This window comes from Topomyia yanbarensis, chromosome 3, assembly GCF_030247195.1.
Source record: "Topomyia yanbarensis strain Yona2022 chromosome 3, ASM3024719v1, whole genome shotgun sequence".
Classification (NCBI taxonomy): Eukaryota; Metazoa; Arthropoda; class Insecta; order Diptera; family Culicidae; genus Topomyia; species Topomyia yanbarensis.
In genome coordinates this window covers 407035803-407056794 of record NC_080672.1, presented here as the reverse complement: position 1 = coordinate 407056794, position 20992 = coordinate 407035803, and the positions used below count along the sequence as shown (strand labels likewise).

General features: G+C 36.9%; 1 protein-coding gene across 2 annotated transcripts in view; it reads right to left on the bottom strand.

Moving 5' to 3' along the window:
* The window catches only part of LOC131693036 (uncharacterized), a 26889-nt gene extending 5897 nt beyond the window's left edge, over positions 1–20992 (bottom strand). For both annotated transcript variants that reach the window (XM_058980508.1, XM_058980509.1), the window contains exons 1-2: positions 20350–20992; positions 11498–11798 (exon numbers count right to left, since the gene is read on the bottom strand). In XM_058980508.1, the coding sequence (XP_058836491.1) occupies positions 11498–11783 (286 nt within the window). In that variant the 5' untranslated portion in view covers positions 11784–11798; positions 20350–20992. The remainder of the gene's footprint in view (positions 1–11497; positions 11799–20349) is intronic.

The following is a 20992-nucleotide window of genomic DNA, read 5'->3' as shown; positions in this document are numbered from 1 at the left end:
GATTTGGGTTGACCGTTGAGTGTGGTTTTATTGATAGGTAAAACGGGAGACGATAGTTAAAAAACGAAAAGAAACACATTGAAACATTATAACCAATCGAATGTAAAATAACAGTTTTCGTTTTTTGTCGGTTTGGTCACGAAAACAGTTTGGAACGGGGGTGATGAGTTGAAAAGCAAAATAAACAGGCACGGTATAGATATTAGTTGCTAATTGGATTAAATATTTTGAAAATAATTTTTGGAAGGAACATCTATCTATTGCAGTACGCTGTGGATCCGGGTAGGACCAACATTGTAACTTTTGTGAAAGACTCCAATCATGATGTAGGATTACATTTCCGCTTTCGATCAATGCTAGTGAGATAGTTTTTAAAGGAAATAAATAAAAATACCAACTTAAAACTAATTCGATGGAGCGCGAGGGTACCAACCTTAATTTGCTTTTTTCGCTTTCATGCTCAATATAGAACCAATATGAGAGGACCACCTTAATAGATGTACCGTTGGCTGTTGCGGAAATTAGGCAAGCGAAATTTGAGAACGCTTCAATATGTTTCAGAAAAGAAGTAAACGACTTGGTTAACTACCGAACTGGAATAAAATATTCAAGTAAAGCCATGTCAAGTGATCCTCGAATTTTTCGCAAAATCACCGATCTTCATGAGGTATATTTTATTGTATAGGGATTATGGTGAATAGCTTTTGGTATAAATATTTCGTTAAAATTCCTTTTTTTCTTTAAGATATTAACCCTTAAACTTTATTGCATGATAAAATTGAAAATTTTATATCTCAAAAACTACTTAAGATAATTCAATGAATTTTTGCACACTTGTAGTATGATATTTGCACTATCTTATAAAAATATTTTTATTTTATAATTGCGTGAATAACGGTACTTTGCATCTATTTAAAATTTTCAATTGTATTTTTTCTTGTGTTCTTCACGCTAAATTTTTTCAAAACGTATGTTAAGTTATGCGGAAATCTTTCACCTTCAATAATCTGTATTGATAATTTTTCATTTTTGTTCCTATCGAGAGTTATGGAGGATTTTGTAACAGTGCGCTGTTTCAACGCGCGGCCCACTTTGATGCAGCCCGCGAGAACGTTCATATTGGCAACGTCGCACGTAGCTACATCAGAAAGCGCATTGTGTGGGAAGTGCGCATCGCATGACTAAAAGAAACTATATCTCTCGATTAGCGCAAAAGGGCAAACTTTTCAATACGAATTATCGAAGGTGATTTTTTTTCCGGATATTTTGAGATGCGTTAAATTTTTTTGACTGAAGAGCACAACAAAAATTATAGTTGTTTCATATATTTTTTATTATTATAATTTGACGCTACTAACAATTAACATCCTTAAAAACACTTTTGTTAGTCAAAATACATCTACGTTATATCCAAATTCTTTTTTAGTCTACAACATACTATATGAAAGTGGAAAATCTTATGCCAACAGCATTTTATTTCACGTTTTTATTTTCACCGAGTGATATTACCTTTAAACAACGATGTGTCTTTTGAAAAAATTTACATAAAATCTGTTGTTCGATCGCATCGATGTTGGGGTTGTTTATCAATATTGCTTCTGTTAATTCTGTTGATTGGTGGTTCTCCAAGTTCTGGTACGATATTATTTATTTTTGTCGAATTTCAATTAATCATCAACGATCTTTATTTCAAAATCATCGTTACAGTTTTCCGCATGTACCTGTTGAGTCATCGAATATTCCAGTTCCATTACTTTGGCAAACAATATAAGAAGAAAAATAAAACGTGTACATTTTCCTATATTTTAAACGCGTTATAGAGGAACCCATTACTATAAACACGGGATGTGAATTTGAAAATTTAAGGAAAATTATGTTTTGTTCATGTCCATATTTATTTTCGTTGTATTTTTTGCGCCCATTACGACATATGCTACACATGTGTTTATCACTCCACATGGATGCAATAAAAACAAGATACGACGAACATATTTATGATTTTTTTTTAACGGAATACATCATTCGTGTGATCGACCCATATTTAAAACATAAATCAATCGAATGTTTTTTTGAGCAAATATTGTATATCTTGAGATAATATAGCATTTCATCGAGTTCTCTCTATATGGGGGACTTGGGTGTTGTGCGATCGAAACAAAAACAAACGTCAAAACGTTTTCTCGCTCGCACTGATGCAAATTAAATGAGCGCGTAATTTAACGCACGACCAGATGACGCGTGGCTGAAAAGTCGCTATGTGGATTTAAGAAAAGATTCACAATATACCGTGCTACCTCTTAGACAGAACCAACTGAAAATAAAACGTGGTGAAGTATGTCAATTTGCGAAAAATATGCCAACGCAGATTAAAACATGCCCACTGCTCAACTTTGCTCATCGACTGGCAACAACCGAGCGCACTTGTCCGAGGTATTGAGTGACAGTAAATTAAATAACTCATGAACAATATAATAACGCTAAAGAGCATGCAAAGTTACTCAGAAAACATCACTTTCAATTATCCATAAAGAAAAGCTTGTCTTTTTGCTTTAATCGCAGAGATGCCAATTTTGAACATGAGATACGCTCCTTCAAAGCGGTGCGCATTAGGACGTTGCGACGTGCGGCGTTGCCAATATGTACGTTCTCGCGGGTTGCATCGAAGTGGGCCGTGCGTTGAAACAGCGCACTGTTACAAAATCCTCCATAACTCTCGATAGGAACAAAAATGAAAAATTATCAATACAGATTATTGAAGGTGAAAGATTGCCGCATAACTTAACATACGTTTTGAAAAAAATTAGCGTGAAGAACACAAGAAAAAATACAATTGAAAATTTTAAATAGATGCAAAGTACCGTTATTCACGCAATTATAAAATAAAAATATTTTTATAAGATAGTGCAAATATCATTCCATAAGTGTGCAAAAATTCATTGAATAATCTTAAGTAGTTTTTGAGATATAAAATTTTCAATTTTATCATGCAATAAAGTTTAAGGGTTAATATCTTAAAGAAAAAAAGGAATTTTAACGAAATATTTATACCACAAGCTAATCACCATAATCCCTATACAATAAATTATACCTCATGAAGATCGGTGATTTTGCGAAAAAATCGAGGATCACTTGACATGGCTTTACTCTTGGTAAGCTTCGCCATAATTTAATCCAGTCACTTTTGTCATTATCATAGCTGCGTGTTGGCATCACTACAATGCTCCAGAACAACATTTGTATTTGTATTTCAATTTATCATCTGACACATAGACTGAATGGGTTAAAATATCAAAAGTTAAACTTAGATTAATCTAGAGCTACGAATTTCATTAGCCAACCGACTAGAATCTTTTCCAAAATCGAATAAATCATCTACTAAGGCGAATATGCGGATACACGATGTGAACGGCTTATTGTATCCGAATGACATTCTGTTGAATCTTGACGAGTAGCTAACGTAGAATCTTACATGACGCCTAGATCCTGAACTTGCTGAACTCTGGTGAGGTATTACACTCAATGCGGTAGTCAAATACGATCGGTGATGCAATACGATGGAATGTAATCACCACACATTTGTGAATACTTACAACTAATTTGTTCTTCTGACAATATAAAAAACCGAACAAATCCAGTAGTGCTTGAATACGTTCGTAGTCCTCGATCAAATGTACAATAAAATGTAGTTTTAGACCATCAGCATATACTAGCTTACAGCCGCCCCGCAGAAATATTTTTACATCGTTGAAATACAGACTAAACAACATGGACCGAGGTTGCTACCTTGAGGAACTCCAGACGCGTAGGAAAATGCAACCGAAAAACAGGAGCTGACCTTTACACGTAATACTCTGCCAGTTAGATAGGAGTTCAGCAAAGTCACCAATTGTCCAGAAGCACCGAGGCGGGACAGTATGCAGTGGTCGGTTTCGTCGAAAGTCTCTTTCAAGTTAGTGTAAACTGCGCTAATCTGAGATTTGTTTTCAATCTATGTGATGCATGTCGAGGAGAACTACAATAAGCTTGTCGAGACAGATATTCAGGCATGAAACCTTGTTGATCGAATGAAATGTAATTACCAGTGCTTTCAAGAATCATGGCACATACTACAATTTCAAATAACTTTGAAGAAGCCGGCGGTTGAAATCTCTCGCAATATCTCAGCAAAAAAATTGACCTACTGGGTTTTTTTCTCATTTCGCAAGAGTTGACTAACAGCAGCTGTGGCTGTGCTCCACTAGGAGGTTGATAACAGTCTATTATCTTTTTCTGGACAAAACCAGCCTAAAGGCGGGTTGAAGATTCTCAACCAAGAATTGATTCCCTGGCTTCCTGCTACCATGTCGTAAGAAGCGACTTGAGAACAGGAGTCCTCAAGTCAAGGTGTTTCTCCGTGCCGAGAACTGAATGGCTGGCAGGACTATAATATGCCAGCCGCGCTCGGAGTGTCGCGATTCTTACCCTTGCTGGTTTACGCGAGTCTCTGGCACAGTGGACATTTGTTTCTCCGCAAATCATGTGCCGCATAATAAACCATAACCTTCTGATGATTCCAAAAGTGTTGTATCATTTTGTGGCAGAAATGGGTTATAATGTAGGCAGCTCAGATATCAATTTGAGAGGCACCGAATTGATGGAATACGTTAGTAGTATACATACCCGAGCAGAATGCAATAACACAATTATAAGAGGATGACATTTTTGTAGTCAGCGGTGTAATAAATTTGGTCTCGTTAGTAGTTAAAATAACAGAAAATTATAACAAGTAACAACGCAAGATATAGCTTTGAAATCTTTCTGTTGTGTGATTCTGATCGGGTATGCATATACTTGATGCAGGAAATCGCCCAACATTTGCACGAGTTGGCAGAAAAGAGATGTTAGATGTAACTCTCTGGTCTGACGGTATTACGCATGAGTTCTTAAACTGGCTCGTACCAAATGAGCTCGAACTGTCGTTATCTGATCATAAATACATCGTCTTTGTTCATTTAAATATCTCGCTAGATATCGTCACTTATCGTAATCCCGTAATCCCAAATCTACGATCTGGGACCTCTACGAAGAGGGCTTAGCGACTAGGTTTCATAGGTATCTTCCGGCGAATTAATCTCCAAGTGACTTGGATGAGATCGTCGATAAAACAAGCGCACTGATAGTAGCAGTATACCATGAAGTTTGTTCGCTTCGAGTTATGAGTTCTTTTCAAGTAACACGGCATTTGCTCGTAGAGTTGTGACGATCGAATCAATCAAATGGGCGATCGAAAGCTTTGCTTCGTATAAGTCTCCGGGAAAAGATGGAACAATTCCAGTTCTTCAAAGAGGATATGAACACTTCAAGCATATTTTGAAAAAAGTTCTTACTTGTAGTCTTGCAACACGTTACATACCATTAGCGTGGCGTGAAATAACTGTAAAATTCATTTCCCATGGTGACCGTGTCACTTATGAAGAGGCAAAGTGCTTTAGACCGATCAGTCTGACATCCTTCCTTCTCAAATCAGAGGAACGTTTAATCGACCACTACATCAGAGATGCCACATTGAAATCTGTGTTTCGACCAAAAAAATCTTTTTACTATCTGTGATGACTAAAACAGGAAAAAATCTGTGAAAATCTGTGAGAAATTTCCAAAAAATCTGTGAAAAATCACAATATTTCCAAAAATCTGTGAAATTTTTATCAAAATGCTAAAAATCTGTCATCTGTGAAAAAGAATCTTTGATAAAAAATTGTAAAAAAATCTGTGACATTACAGAAAAAACTGTGAATATGCTAACCCTGAACTACATTCGGGAAATTAGCTTGGGCGAATACCAGCTGCATGCAATGCAATGCAACATGCATATGGGAGAAGTCTACCACCACCCTGTTACACGATGCTGTCTAAAACATGGAATAAACTTTTGCGCAAAAGCAATGAAGTTTGGAAGTTTTTCTTGATATTGAAGATGCTTTTGACAACGTGTCTTTCGAATCCATTTTGGAAGCAGCACGAGATCATGGAGTATTTTCATATATCACGAACTCGATACATGCAATGCTTAGCAACCGACATCTGTGTTCATCGTTTAGACAAGTAGAGATAAGGAAACTGAGTGTCTGCGGATATCCTCAAGCTGGTGCTGCCACCACTTCTATCAAACCTTGTTGCCGATGGTTTGTTGAAGAAACTTAATGAGCTTGGGTTTCCGACATATGGATTCGCCGATGATTATCTTATAATGATCAACGGTATTTGCATTAACATACTTTTGGATTTAATGCAGCAAGTCTTGTGTGTTGTTGAGAAATGGTGTATTCATATTAAACTATCAGTTAATCTAAATAAAACATCAATGGTGCTTTTCACGTCAAGAAGGATTATAAAGGGAGCTCGACCGTTGCAGCTCTATGACTCTGAAATTATTAACGCAGATCATGTTTAGCGCGTTGTGGCAATTCATGATTCAAAACTTAATTGGACGGCACACATCGATTTAAGAATCAAGGGAGTTTGTATTGCCTTTGCCCAATTTAGACGGGCTTTCAGAAAATCTTGAGGACTCAAACCCAAGTACATTCAGTGGGTATAAACAACAATTATACCAATACTGGCATACGGGTGTCTTGTGTGGTCGTAGAAGGGAAAAGTCAAGTCAATCCAATCAAAGTGAACCATCTTCAGCGTATGGTCTTGATGACGACGACTGGTGCGTTCTCGACAACACCTACTGCTACTCTAGAGGTACTGAAAAATAAAACCACTATGCGTGTTTCTGAAACAAGAAGCACTTAATCTTAAGGTTACTGGGCTCTGGAACAGTAACCTAATAGATCGTGGACTAGCCATACAAGAATATGAACAGAAATGGTTACTTGGGATAAGTGTACACTTGCTCCCAGTGACCTCACACTCACATGTAGTTTTCCCTTTAAAACTTTCGGTATAAGAATTACCCATCGCGAGGAATAGCCGCCTGGTGACAACTTAAAGAATACGTAGTTTGTTACACTGACGGTTCTTTGTTGGACGGCTGAACCAGTGCCGGTGTCTATTGTCGTCAAATGAGATTAGACCGTAGGGGAGACTGAGGAGACTTGATCCCCTTTTTTATTTTTCAATCCTACTCCGTGGAATGATAAAACAACCATGTATTTTTTTCAGTTTTATATTGTTTCTAGGGTTGACTGATAATCATAAAAAAATTACATGGAAATATTATACTAGTCATGAGCTATGAGCATTTTTGGAAAACGACAAAAAAATGGAAAATTTTTTGATTAGTGGAGACTCGATCCCTAATTTGGGGACACTTGATTATTTTTTGAAAATGTGTTTAAAAGAACATGTAGGGTAATAAGCGTATTTTTACCCTGTTTCTATTATCATCCTACCCATCTGAAGCTTTTGGTTAGAGCAGCGTCTGCCATCTTTGCTCAACGCATTGGCTCAAATGTTGTTGCGATAATTGGGTTACTCGATTAGAGTTTTTGCTGCACTCAAACAGAAGATTTTCACCATTCTCAAGACAATTTTGTTATTATATTGGCTTTTAATAAGAGTCGAATGACCTTAAGGCTAAAACCTATATAATCAAAATAAAAAATGGCTCCTAATAACAAAGCAAAGAAGCTGAAATAATAAAATTAATAATGAAATAATGTGGTACCTTCCCTAATAGGGCAAAAATAGGTACCTAACCCCATTCAATATGTCTTGTGGAATTTATTAAATTGTTGTGATTAGATATTACTATTTTTGTTGCTACATATTACGCATCTCTCGCCTGATTTTTTTACGAATTCCCCAATTCTCTGTGCAATTATTTTAAAGCTGTCGTTATTATGGTTGAGGAACGTCAAATGTGGGATGCATGGTTGCTACGTATACTGCAGTAAACAATTACAGTTAAGTTTTTGTACGATGAAGCGTTCATTTTTGACAGTTTTTTTTGTTATTTTATGGCAACAATGACTTCAATTGTTCTGGTGTGAATTTGGTTATTTTCAGTGGTGTGTATGAAACAATGCGAAGGGGATCAAATCTCCACGAATTTGAAGGGATCAAGTGAACCCATAGCATCTATTTCAGCAAACTTTAGTACAAGTATAGTTGAACAAAAAAATCAGCTCAATAATAACGTATTCATATAATTGACATTCTCCTGTAATTCTGAATGCAAAAGTATAGTATGTAGTGGGTGACTTTATCAATTGTATAAAAGTTTGAAAATTTAGAAAATAAATCTTCTTCAGTTCTTCTGAGATTTTTTTCTTTAAATCGGTAAAAATTCGGTAACACATGTCCAATTTATTTTTTTGTATTAAAGAAACTTATGTTTAGATAAAACTACGCAACTTTCTAGTATATTCGATTAATGTATTCTGATCCGCCTTTGAGTTACAATAATGGGATCAAGTCTCCCCGGGGATCAAGTGTCCTCAGTCTCCCCTACCCGACTCCAAGCAGAAATCTTCGCGATTCTGTGTAGCGTACAATCGGCACTTCAACAGAGAATTGCGGTAAAAGAATCTATTTTTGCTTTGACAGTCAGGCTGCCCTTAAAGCACGTAGATTAGTAATCGCATGTCGAACTCAATTCGAAGAACTTAGCATTTCAAATGCTATCTACTTTCTATGGGTACGCGGTCTTTCCGGTATTACTAGACTTGAATGGGCGGACGAATTGGCTAAAGCTGGCGCTGCGACTGACGAAACCAGTTTCATCACTGTCGATAAGTTGGATAAAGCACAAGATTTTCTGTTGGGCTGCATCCGAACATGTCAACCATTGGCGTAGCTTACAAACTTGCGATTAAAAAAAACTTTTCTGTCGAATGTGATTCCGAAAATGCCAAAGAATTTGGTGCATTTTTCTACACACAATTGCAGTATTCTAGTCAGGGTACTGACTGGACATAGAAAAATCAATTATCACACGGCGGCTATTCAGCAAGCTGAGTTTTATTCGTAGGATCTTTGTGAATCCGATTACGGAGCTTCATATCATTAGAAATGTAACTGCCCTGCAGTAATGCAATTGCGTACCCGAATTTTTAGTTATCCATACATAGATGAACCTATGTACAGGGATCTGAAACTCAACGATTTGCTATTGTCCCTAATCCAGTGTGGCAAAGAACTACAGTTCAAGCCGTATTTGAATGACAATATCTCTTCGGGGGTGTTGTTCTATTATCTCAATATCCCCTCGGAGGTATTGATATGTCTGCTCATCGAGAAGTGTCTTTTATTTCCAAGGGAGTGAAGAATACTTTCATATTATCTATGTTCTCTGTGTCGTCATTGTCCTTATCACTAACCTTACCACTTCCCCAATCCTTCCCACCAGGAAATGACGGAAAGACAAATCAAATCTCCGATCAATACAAGGAACGTGGCAAATGGGAAAAATGTGACAATATTGCGTAAATAAGCATGCCTAGCCGTAACATCGATATTGTGGAAGTTAATGGAATCAACTAAGGACGCGAAAGGAGGCTCACTGATATTAAGTACGATTGGGACTGAAATTTCAAGCGAGGATGGTGTGTGTGGACTGGGAGCAAAGAGTCGGAACCGCATTCGATAACAGCCGCATTTGTGGATGAGCCGAAACACAAATTAAGTTTACGGCGCAATGGATTGGACAGACAGTCGAATTGGCAGAGATTGAAGAAGTCCATTCCGTTCAAAAAAGCGCTTATAATTGGTAACGGAGGACAGTTGTCACAACGAATGCCATGTTCCCCCAACGACCAATGCATCGGCGGTTGATTGTAATCGCTGCAAGCAATTACCGTATAGCTGAGCGATCCCATAGCACACAGTTCCCGAACAGATGCCAAATTGCTCCTATCCGGTGGAGTATACATCGCACACATCCGCACCTTTACACCTTTGATAGAAGCGAAGACTGAAATCTGCTCCAGTCCCTGGCCGCTAGCTGTATCGATGACGCTACTAATATAGCGTTGTGTGACAGAGATCAACACGCATCCAAGTCGTGAAGAGCAGTCGCGGCGGTAAACGTTGAAAGCAGTTCCAAACAGTTGGAGATCATTGGTGCTACCGTCCTTGTCTGTTTCCGTTAGCACTGTTACGTTATAGCTGGATACCATGAGAAACAAGTCGTCGATTTTAGTGTTCAACCCTCCAAAATTTTGGTAGTACAATTAAATCTTGTTTTCGTCCTGAGTAGAGCGCTGCAACAGACTTCCAATGCACAACAGCCAATTTTATTTTCTCGTGTATCTTGCGATTGTTTTTCTAGATCGTTTTGGGTATTGGAAAGTTTGTCCAATTAACCTGCTCTACTCTCGTGTAACAGATGCAGTTCTGTATTTTTTATGGATTTAAATGAAAATTGTTCGTTGATTGCCAAGGAATAGACGAAGCTGAGATATATGAGTGATTGAACCATTCGTCGTGCACATTAACGTATGCGATTCTCACCGCGTTGGTTTTGGATAAATGTAAAAGTTGGCTGTAAAATTGAATCATGTACTTGTACAGATGATCATCGTGATAAAAATCGTTCATGAAGTGCTTCTATCGCCTATTGGTTCGTCCAGTTTATACGCCTTTTACATCTAAGGTCGAATTCTACACATAAAGTTTAAAACCGACTTTTACATTCTGAAATAATGGTGTGCCGATTTTTATTCTCGGCCACTAATATGTCCAGCGCAATCATATTTATTTGTTAAATTAATTAATTAATTCTCCAGCGTGCTGTGTAATGAAACACAGATGGGTGTAATTAACTTTAACAACAGTGAGTGAAATGTAAACCTACATCAAATACAGGGTTCAATTGTCAAATAAGAATCATGAATCAATTCAACCAATCAAAAATGTAATGGACAAAATGTAAAATGGGTTTCCCAGTTTATTCTAATTAAACATACATAAATTCGTAAAAAACGAAACATTTAAAAACAAATCGAAATCTCGGGTAATGGATGCACTATAACTACTCGATTGTAATTGATTTCATCGAAACTGTTTTGGGTTCTTTCCAAATACCAATCATTGCAGGTGATAGAACCTCATATACTTTTTAGGTTCGACCTATGACTGGCTATGATTGCAAACAAAGCAATCTATCTAATGTGATGCTGCATTTTCCAGTCGCTTTGGTCAGTGGTTGTATTTTGAAGTCTATTGACTAGCTATTGATTGTAATGATCTACAAACGCTTTCTTAAAACAAAAACACTAGTTTGTCTTTATCCAACTTTGTTTTTAAAACGACCACATAATGATAAAGCTCCTATTCTGATTCTTCAAATAACCTGCGAGTCTGCCACACCCAACTGATGGTGCATTAAAACAAACATGAAATTACACCCGAACGCAGCCGTATCACATCCATCACCCAAGAGTGCGAAAATGAGCGCCAGGATTAATGGTCAGTGAAGGAAAATGATGCAATTTTTGTTTAAGCATGCAAAACCTTCGGCAACTGTTGTGTGTGATCCACTCATCATCAGCTTGTAACACTCACTCACCTCTTGGTCCTGGCAGGTCTTCGTCATCTTCCGGTATGTTGACCACCATCTGATGCACCATCGGGCGAATGTCGATTGTGGACAGCGATAGGTAGAAAGTGATAAACACGAGTACCACCAGCACTCCCAGCCGGATCCGACCACATTTTTCCTGGGTCAGGCTTTTGGTTTCGCGCCTATTGGTTGTGCAGGTAGGTGCCGTCGTCCCACCAGGCTGCAGTCGCGCCGAGCCTCGACCGACCGTTTCGAGCAGGGGCTCCCAGTCCGTTTCGTTGGTGGATTTCATGCTGCCGGGGCATTGCTGCGGCGAAATAGAAACGATGACAATAACATATCAAATTATTCCGATTACAGTAAAGTTTCTCTTATGCGGGAATACGTGTCGCATAAATAAATTTTTCACAAAAACAGTCAGAAGTTTTAAATTACGCGAAGCGAAAAACTAGCACACCTTACAAAACACGACTTGAATGTAATAGAATTTCTCATGTGTTTGGTTGAAAAGAAAAGGATACGAAAAAGAACAGTAGGAAAATCACAATGGTGAGGAAGTAGCATCAATACGACGCTTCTTTTGTGTGGCGTCCATTGTGCTATCATCATAACCAAAAGAAACGGTGGTGACTTGGAAGCAAATAGCTTCCGTCACTCCACGCCGGTGTCGACAGCGGCACCCGACAAGTCCGGAAGCGTATCGCGAAGCGGAACTTTTTATCTGGCTTTCGATTTTACTTCGCAGAGCACTGTCGCCTGCGGTACTAGAACGGAACCCAATTAACTCCTGCTCCTGTTCCTTGGTATTGGAAACGCGTGAATGTAGAGCAAAAAAGTGCAAAAATGTGTCACCAAGAGCACTGCATCAGCAGCTGAAGGGTGTTAGTTGTGTCGCTAACGGTGTATGTATACCGGTACTGTCGACTGCATGCTTCGGCAAATTTTGTATTCAGGGGAATATGTTAGGTATATCTATCGGTCATTGTATTCCTCGTTAGTTATGTTCTATATTTAGATTCCTCAGTGTCGTAGATAAAAAGTACACTTGATGGTACAGAATAAGAGCAAATTGGTGATTTAAGAATTAGAACAGATAGTACATTGAATAGTGTTAGAAGTTATAATACTTTTAGTACCGAATCACCCGAAGATAATTGGACTAATATTATAGTGTGATGAACCTATTTTCACCTTATAAACTTACCCGAATCATCCCTCTTACGATTAGCCAGGTTAAATTTTTGACTCAGAATTCTGTTCGACCAGAATTGCTCGAACAGCTTTCTGGAACGATTTTTATATAACTAGGCTTTCTTCCAGCGTCCTTTTGGGCTGTTTGCTGGCATGATACCACCGGAAACCTTGCATACAGAGTCTCTCATTTGCACATAGGACCATTTCAATAAGTATGCGAGATATATTTTAGTTATTGCCTTTTGGTACTATCTCCAACTGTATGCAATTAGGACTGTTTGATATTTTCAAGTACAGCCTCCATAAACTATGCTTACCTCATACTCATTTTCATCACGAAATAGTCTTTTGATCTGTGAACATGTGTTTTTGCTTTTGTGCAAAACAAAGATAGACTGTAGCAAATTTAATACCTTAGAGTTAATTAAAATTTAATTGTTGTATCTATAAAAGTCGAGGGGTAAGCACTAAATCTTCAATACAATGCAGGGTTACTTTAAGTATCATTAAGAGCTATAAAGTACATGAAGTACCGATAATATTTAAAAAGTATATGACAGATTTATTGTAATTTCAAATCAGAAAAGATTTAAAGTGCAGCGCAATATCCTATTCAGCAAAACAGATAAAGTTTTCAGTACTTTCATTAATTACTTTAATTAAATACAAAATACGTAGGTATTTTCAATAAGTAAAGCGGAGTAATGTTTAAACTTAGAACAGAATTTAATACTACTTTTTTTCAATTTTAACTATGCACCAGAATCATCGTTCAATAATTACTCATCATTTTAGTCGTGCTAGCAAGCTAACTTGCAAAAAACTGCACAAAACCACCAGTGCGACATCCGGCTCACCTTCGAGTTGGTTACTGTATTGAACGTCAAGTCGAAGCCCAATTAAGCCTGCACAACCTTAGCTCATCTTCTTACCGGAATGCACCGCTACTTCCTTTGAAGATGATTCATGAGTACACGGTACATTTGGTTGGTTTTAATGGATATATTCTGCAGCCATAGGTACCACCTAGCATTAGCCGATGACAGTGTAGATTAAATCTAAGCAAACAAGACATTTCGTGGGAAATGATTTTAAAGAAGTTGATCGGCAAACAATGATTGCAAACATTAACCGCCAGACGACGCACGTTCAAGGTTTTCATCATAAAACATCAAACGATGCTCTGCTCAGCCGTGCCCAACGTCCAAAAGGTGATAACACCATGTCTGTCAATCTATCTGCATCCTGTGCCGGTGAAGGTTTTGCTGGCACAGTGTCAGGAATTATGTACAGCTCATCACTTCAATGTTAGATGACGGATGCAGTGTTTTATACCGATGAAGGTTAATAAAAATCACATTAGACTCAACTCAATGATGTCATGCTTGACCATATTTTGTTTAAAAGATATTAAGTCCAGTTAGAATCCGAAAGAACAATTCTTAGTGGTTAGCTCACGATTGCTGTAAAAGTAATTTTCCCGTGCTAAAATAACGTTTTGATCGGTTTGCGTTGTAGGGTTGATTTAGTATGTAGGGTGGACGTTCCAGTAGCTTAAAGGTCATTGGGCAATACAATACATATGTTGAAATAAAAGTAAAAGGGCTAAAAATTGATGCGCGCCATGTGAACCTCGTGCTCTCAGATTTCTCTTGCCATCTCTTACTCTACGGGGAAACCATTTGATGTTTTGATTATTGCAACTTGAGGGTTTACCTTTTCTCTGGTTGCCGTAGCTAAGGCTAACTTATTCATTTTCGAGAACGAATCATGTCTGATTCAGTCACAAAAAGATCTATTGATCGATTAAGAAGAACGTAGAAAAGGTCCCTTTGAGGTTTATTTATAGTAGTTTGATTCCATATACTGCCCATGATCGCATATCAGTCCCATAAAGATAGAAAATCCCATAGAAAACGGGACAACTATGCGATCATGGGTAGTATACGCATATGCTCATTGTGCTTATTATTGATACGGTTCATGAGTATAGTGAGCAGACCAATTCACTCCATAATTTAGTTGTAGGTTTTGTGCTTGAACGCAATTCGCAAACCCGGGGAGCAATCAACCGTTCTCAAAATTTGCACAGGCATTAAGGACCTCACAAAGTGCTGTGCTGAAAAATGCATATGTCGAGCCACTCTAGACGGAACCGATTTACACGAAATTAGATTCAAATTAAAGGTATAACGCTACTTGCTATTGAGTTTTTTTTTATTGATCCGACATCCGCTTCCGGGGTAACGGGTTGAAGAGAGCGGTCACACAGTAAATTCCCGTATAATCTGGTAACACCACGATGTCCATATGATTTGGATTGGCTGGTCTAGATTACTAATGATCAATCAAAGTAGCTTTGACCACATAGGCCAACTATGATAGTTCTTGATGCCCCCGGGAACTCATCAAATTCCTAAGCTAGTATCACACCTATTTTCCAGTGAATTCTTGACTGATTTTTACAAATGAGAGATGCAATAATCCCATTGACTGTTATTGAATTTCATTCAGGTCTGATTTTTGATTTGGTTAGGAGTTACATGTTGGTTAGAAAGGTCACACTGAAATGTCCCATATAAACCGTTACTATCGTAATACCTCAGAGATTAAGAATATATTGGAATGGTCACCAAATTACATTGATTCGCAGGTCTAGATCACTGATTGTCAATCATTCTTTGAATATATTATCCACTATCGATAATTCTGGAACTCTCGGTTTCCGGGGATATTCCACAATTAAAGTCACATTGATTCTTCGGTGATGATAAAACCAAGCCTCAAATGGAAGGTATAATATGCTGTTGACTTTACCTGCGTCGGCGGTAAAACATGATGATGAGTTATGTTCTACCATAGACCATGCGGTAGAAGGCCCAACTCCTACTTAGCAGAAGGCAAAGAATTAGAATTCTTCACATTTCCTTTCGATCATGTCCATATGAGCCTGCCTAGTCCTAGTTTTCCGTTCTAAGTTTATAACTGATTCGCTCTAGAATACCTATCCGTCTTTCATTTTCATTGCTTTCGTTTCTCGTGAGCCATACTCAATACCCATACAACTTAAAGCTCGAAGTGTGTCTTAACATAACCTGAGTATAAATAAAAATCATAAATGCCAACCTTTTAAATTAATTCGGAGACAGCTAGGAAACCTATAAATGATCCCTGTTTTGGAGATTCAGAGGGTAAGATGCTGGTCTCAAAAACAATGCGTAGCATCATAGCACTAGCCCTATAATTGTCCTGTGCACTAAGAATGGGCTGCAAAGTCTTCTGAAAAAGAAAGTCAAGTTCCAAAACGGAATGATAGTTTTAAAACTGTTTTTCTTTTAGATACTGTTCCAGGAGGCATTGTAAAGGACATCCACACAATACCGAGGGCCATATCAAACTTCACAGTTATTCGTATAGAATTCGTATGCAATGTGGCATTCTTTAGATTCTATTGCTAGTTGCATTCGTGATTTTTTTGGGACAGCCTGAGACCGATTCAATAGAACATTGAAGAGGAAACATATTCGAAAAGCGCAATTGAATATTACTGTAATGTCATGTCAAGTTACGCCAAATCATCAATAAATAGTTTCCGAACACTTGCGGAAACTTTCTAACCGGGCCCGGGAATTGCGGGATCCAGTTCTTCAGACCACCTGTTTGTGAGAATATTACTGTCATGCGCCTTCTGAAATTAAAACAACGATGAATGAACATTGCAGTTACATTTGTAGTCATCTACGTTTTTTGTGCATACACTAAATTTGATTGCGGGAATTATAGAACCCGACTAATCGAACCAACAATTGTTGTTTACTGATAATTATCTCTAAATTCCGACGCGAGCATATCTGAACTGGCGTCCGCCTTGATTCAATAGGATCACCTGGAAGTATAGTGGAAATCGAATACTGAGGTCACAGACATCCGTAATTGGGCGAATGACCATCTGATTAAAGCCCCCAATAAACAAATTACAATTACATCCGTGAGTGTGTGTGTGCACACAAACTTGGCATGTTCCTGCGATCTTTATCCCAGAAAAAAAACATCTCGAATGTTTTAGCGAGAAAAACATATTTTTAATTTTCGTTGGCCCAGCAGTCCAACCCCGCCTTTTGGCGGGTTATAAATTTTAAGGTTTAACTGAAAATCCCGTAAGTTTCGTAAACCTGAAATATGTTTTTCGGTTTTCTCGTCATAAAAACAGGCTACTTAACTTTTTTGAAGCGAAACAAAAATTTGGGCAGTAGAGGGTTAAGATCGCCGTGTATATAGAAATATATACACATAAATATAGACTTATCATCGCGTACCCCTTCTGAGCTAATTGCAGGATGTATGTCACAATACGGAGAAGTAGAATCCGTTGGAGAAAATTCATTCTGGGTCTTCCGAATGGTGTGTCCTAACTTTAAAACTCATGAACATTATTGGCACGAATTTCTTGCTTTGGTTGAATATGATATTTTTTTCAAGTTATGAGTTTTTGGACTTTATACAACATTTTTAATAATTTTGTTAATTTAATAAAATTGAACATTTTTCGATTACTGATAACACAGAAACTATTATATATGTGGAAAAAAGCAATAAATAATAAAAGTTGCGTTTTCGCATGATCTCACCGGAATTTTTTTGTAATATTTGTTTTGTTATGTAACTTATGTATTCTGTAAATGTTAGAAGCAAAGGATTTTTTTAAGGCTGGACCAATTTTTTTTTTAGTTTTTACAAATAATTTATAATTACATCGACAAGATTGTGTGAAAATTTCTGAATGGAACTCGCGGTATTTTACGAGATATTTCAATTATAACAAGCTTATCACTGGGCGTTTAGTGTAAAATTGCTTTAAGTTTATAATTGTAATATCTCGCAAAGTATTTCGTAATCCACTCCCAAATTTTTACACAATCTTTTTAACAAAAAATATGATAAGAAAAAAAATTGGTCCGATTTTAAAAAAATTGATTTGTTTCTAATAATTGCAGAATTCTTAAGTTATATAACATAAAAAATGTAATTTTTTTCGGTAAGCTCATTTGAAAGCGTAACTTTTTTTATTTAATATTTTTTTCGATATATTGAATCGTTTCCGAGTTACCAATAATTGAAAAATGTTCAATTTTATAAACTTCAAAAGTTCAAAACCTTATAACTTGAAAAAAAATATATTCAGCCAAAGCAAAAAATACGTGTCGATTATTTTTAGCGAAAGAATGCAAGAAAATTTTTTGGAAGGAATATCAATTTTGGTTGTAAATCTGACGTGGAATAAACCCTATTTAAAAGTCGATGTTTGTATGTATATGATTTATGGACTCCCATCGCGAGCAACTAGCCAGCTTTAACGATAATTATTTTGACGTGAAGGACAGAAGAGAATTAAATGACCCATTTAACACAGTAGGCATGCAAATAAAAAAAAACATGCGTGCACGAGATTCAACTGATAATCAATAATATTTGTTTTTTTTCATATTTTTAAATATTGAAAGCATATCTGAGATCCACGATACCGCTATGAGCCGTGTTAAATAAACGAATTTAAACAAACGAATTTCTGAAATAAAAACATCCATTGCATAAAAACATGTATACAATATCAATATCCATCGATATGCATGATCAGATAAAAGGTCAGTTTTCCCCATTGATGGATCTTTAATATACCCAAAAAAGGGTCACTTCAACAATTTTTCAATGTTTATGTTCTCACTTTTGCTAATTTATAAACATAATTTAATGAAAAACATAAAATTACTCAATTCAAACCAAATGAAAAAACTGTGTGCATATTTTGGTTATTCGCCATGGTCGCCATATTGGACGTATACATTTCTTGCGGAAAAGTCTCTATGTATTTTTCCATGTACAAACTTAATCCTAAAAAATTGAATTTGATAAAATCCGTTAAAATTATCATATTTGGATGCACCAAGGATTCATTATGGAGGTAGTCTGACCTCTAACTTGAACATTTGTGATGCATACCCGAGCAGAATCAAATAACAAGATTATAACAGGAAGCAATTTTCATAACAAATTGTGTTATTAATAAGGCATCATTATTAGCTAAAATAACAACAGTAACAGCGAGTGGTATAGTTTCGATCGTATTTTGTTATGAATTCCTGATTAGGTATCGATAGATATTAACATGAATTTTATTTTTCATGCAAAATAATGGATGTTTTCATAGTAGAAAGTTTTTTTTTGGCAACAACCTAAACATTGACAAATTTTGGACACTTTTGACCGTTGTGCGTGCTAACAAGCTAAGTTTGTACGCAAAAAATCAAATAAATAATACTAAATGCATAACAAACAATTGCAATCTCTTTCAATTTACTTTATGGAAATAAAACATTTTTAATTCACTGAAATTGTAAAAATAGTTATATTTTCAAGTCACTTTTACGAGTGATTCTGATTGGTGTTTTAATGAAAGCAAAGGTCCGGTTGGGACATTATCGAACGAATAACTTTTTTTGACTCTAGTGCTCTAGTATTGATATAAGAAAAAGTAATGTGATAAGTAATAAAAACAACCATAAAAAGCGATTAAACTCAACAAAAAGGTTTAATAGCAGGGTATGAAATAATTTATTTAACTGACATCTAAAATTAACTCAAAACTCCAGCATTAGCATATCATGTGCTTTTCAGTCAGATGAAACATTTTTTGATGTTTCGTTCGACTCTTGTTAGGAGCACCACTGTGTGGCGCACACGCTTGGAAATTATGGATTTTTCATATATTAACAAACGGCTGATAGTGCAATCACTACAGTAATGCCCCGATTTTGTCAGATTTATCATTTTATCTACTCTTGAATTTATCAGTTATTTGCCACTATTTTATTAGTCTTTAGTCCTGAAGGTGTTAAGTCCAGGTCGTATACTAAAACACTACTTTATAACTGACGTATCAAAGACAGCTTCTCAAAACAAAATCGAGCTTGAAAAATTGAGGCATTGGTGTATCTACAACTCAGTGATAAGTCAGAAACGCTTTATGAACTTCGTTTCCAATTGAAATATGTTGATAGTTATATTGATAGTTGAAATACTTTGCGAAAGCGTTTAATATTCAATTGTGGTATACAGGGATACTATATGATTGATTCGAACCGAAGTATCGGGTGACTAATCTCCGAGACAATATGTTATCTTTATGGTCACATACACGAACACAAACACAAAAATAGTCTATCGCAGAAAAATGCTAACTATAAGGTACATATTTTAAGTACCGCTTCTGCGTATAATTCGAATCAATTGCTACAAATCCAAGAATTAGATAAATTCACTCGAACAGTTGATTTTGACACCATTACTCACGCAAGCTCTTGGAAGTACAAATGGAATATTTGCCCAAAACTCATTAACACAATGCTGCTAACAGATTCCTCTAACAAGTCGTCATTTGACTCATCAGCATCAGCATCCTACACTTGATTATTACGTATTAACTTGAACGTTGGCCCATCGCCAATCTCGGAATGCCAGACTGCTGTATTCAAAGCTACAGTCATGATATACAGGTGTTATGTGCTATAAAAAATTAGCGTTTGTAAACACCAGATCAGATTAACTATTATATACCGGGAACAAGCTCGGCATATGTGAGATAGAAGATGAGTTTAGCATGTTCATACCTTTCGCTCACTTTTTCACCACTTGGATTTTATTCCAAACGTGGAACACTCAGTACAGGAAATGCAGCATCCAGCGCGTGTACGAATGATTATGTCGATCCGGAAAACTGCCTATGTAAGCAAATCAGCAAACGCGAAGTAGAGAATTTTCTACACTAAGCAATCTTGAAGATGCTGATTGCCTTCAAAGAGCACTTGAAATACTGCGTATATTTCCACCATAATCAGATAATTAAACGTTTGTTCGCTTTTCACTCACAGCGTGAAACAAATGTTGGTATTCATCCTATTGCTTATGTATCTGCTCTCAGTGAGCCCTTGCCCGGGACGAAACACTTCACATAGATTGATTTTCCATTAGGTTTCCTTTTTGCAAGTCAATAATGGCCATGCCACTCGTAGATAAAAATAAAATCCTCTCGCCTGTGATACATTTTAAATATACGTCCTGCGTTCAACGTCTTGGCTTCACTCCTATTTTCGATGCGTCACTTTTCCCTCACTTGCAGACTTTTACACCTTTTCCGTCTCGGACGGACACGGATTTTCGTTTGTTTTTCCGCACGACCCGAGCGTTGCGATGGGTGAACCGCGTAGCGCAAAGGATATTCTCACTCTGAGCGGGCAGGACAGCGCTGGAAAT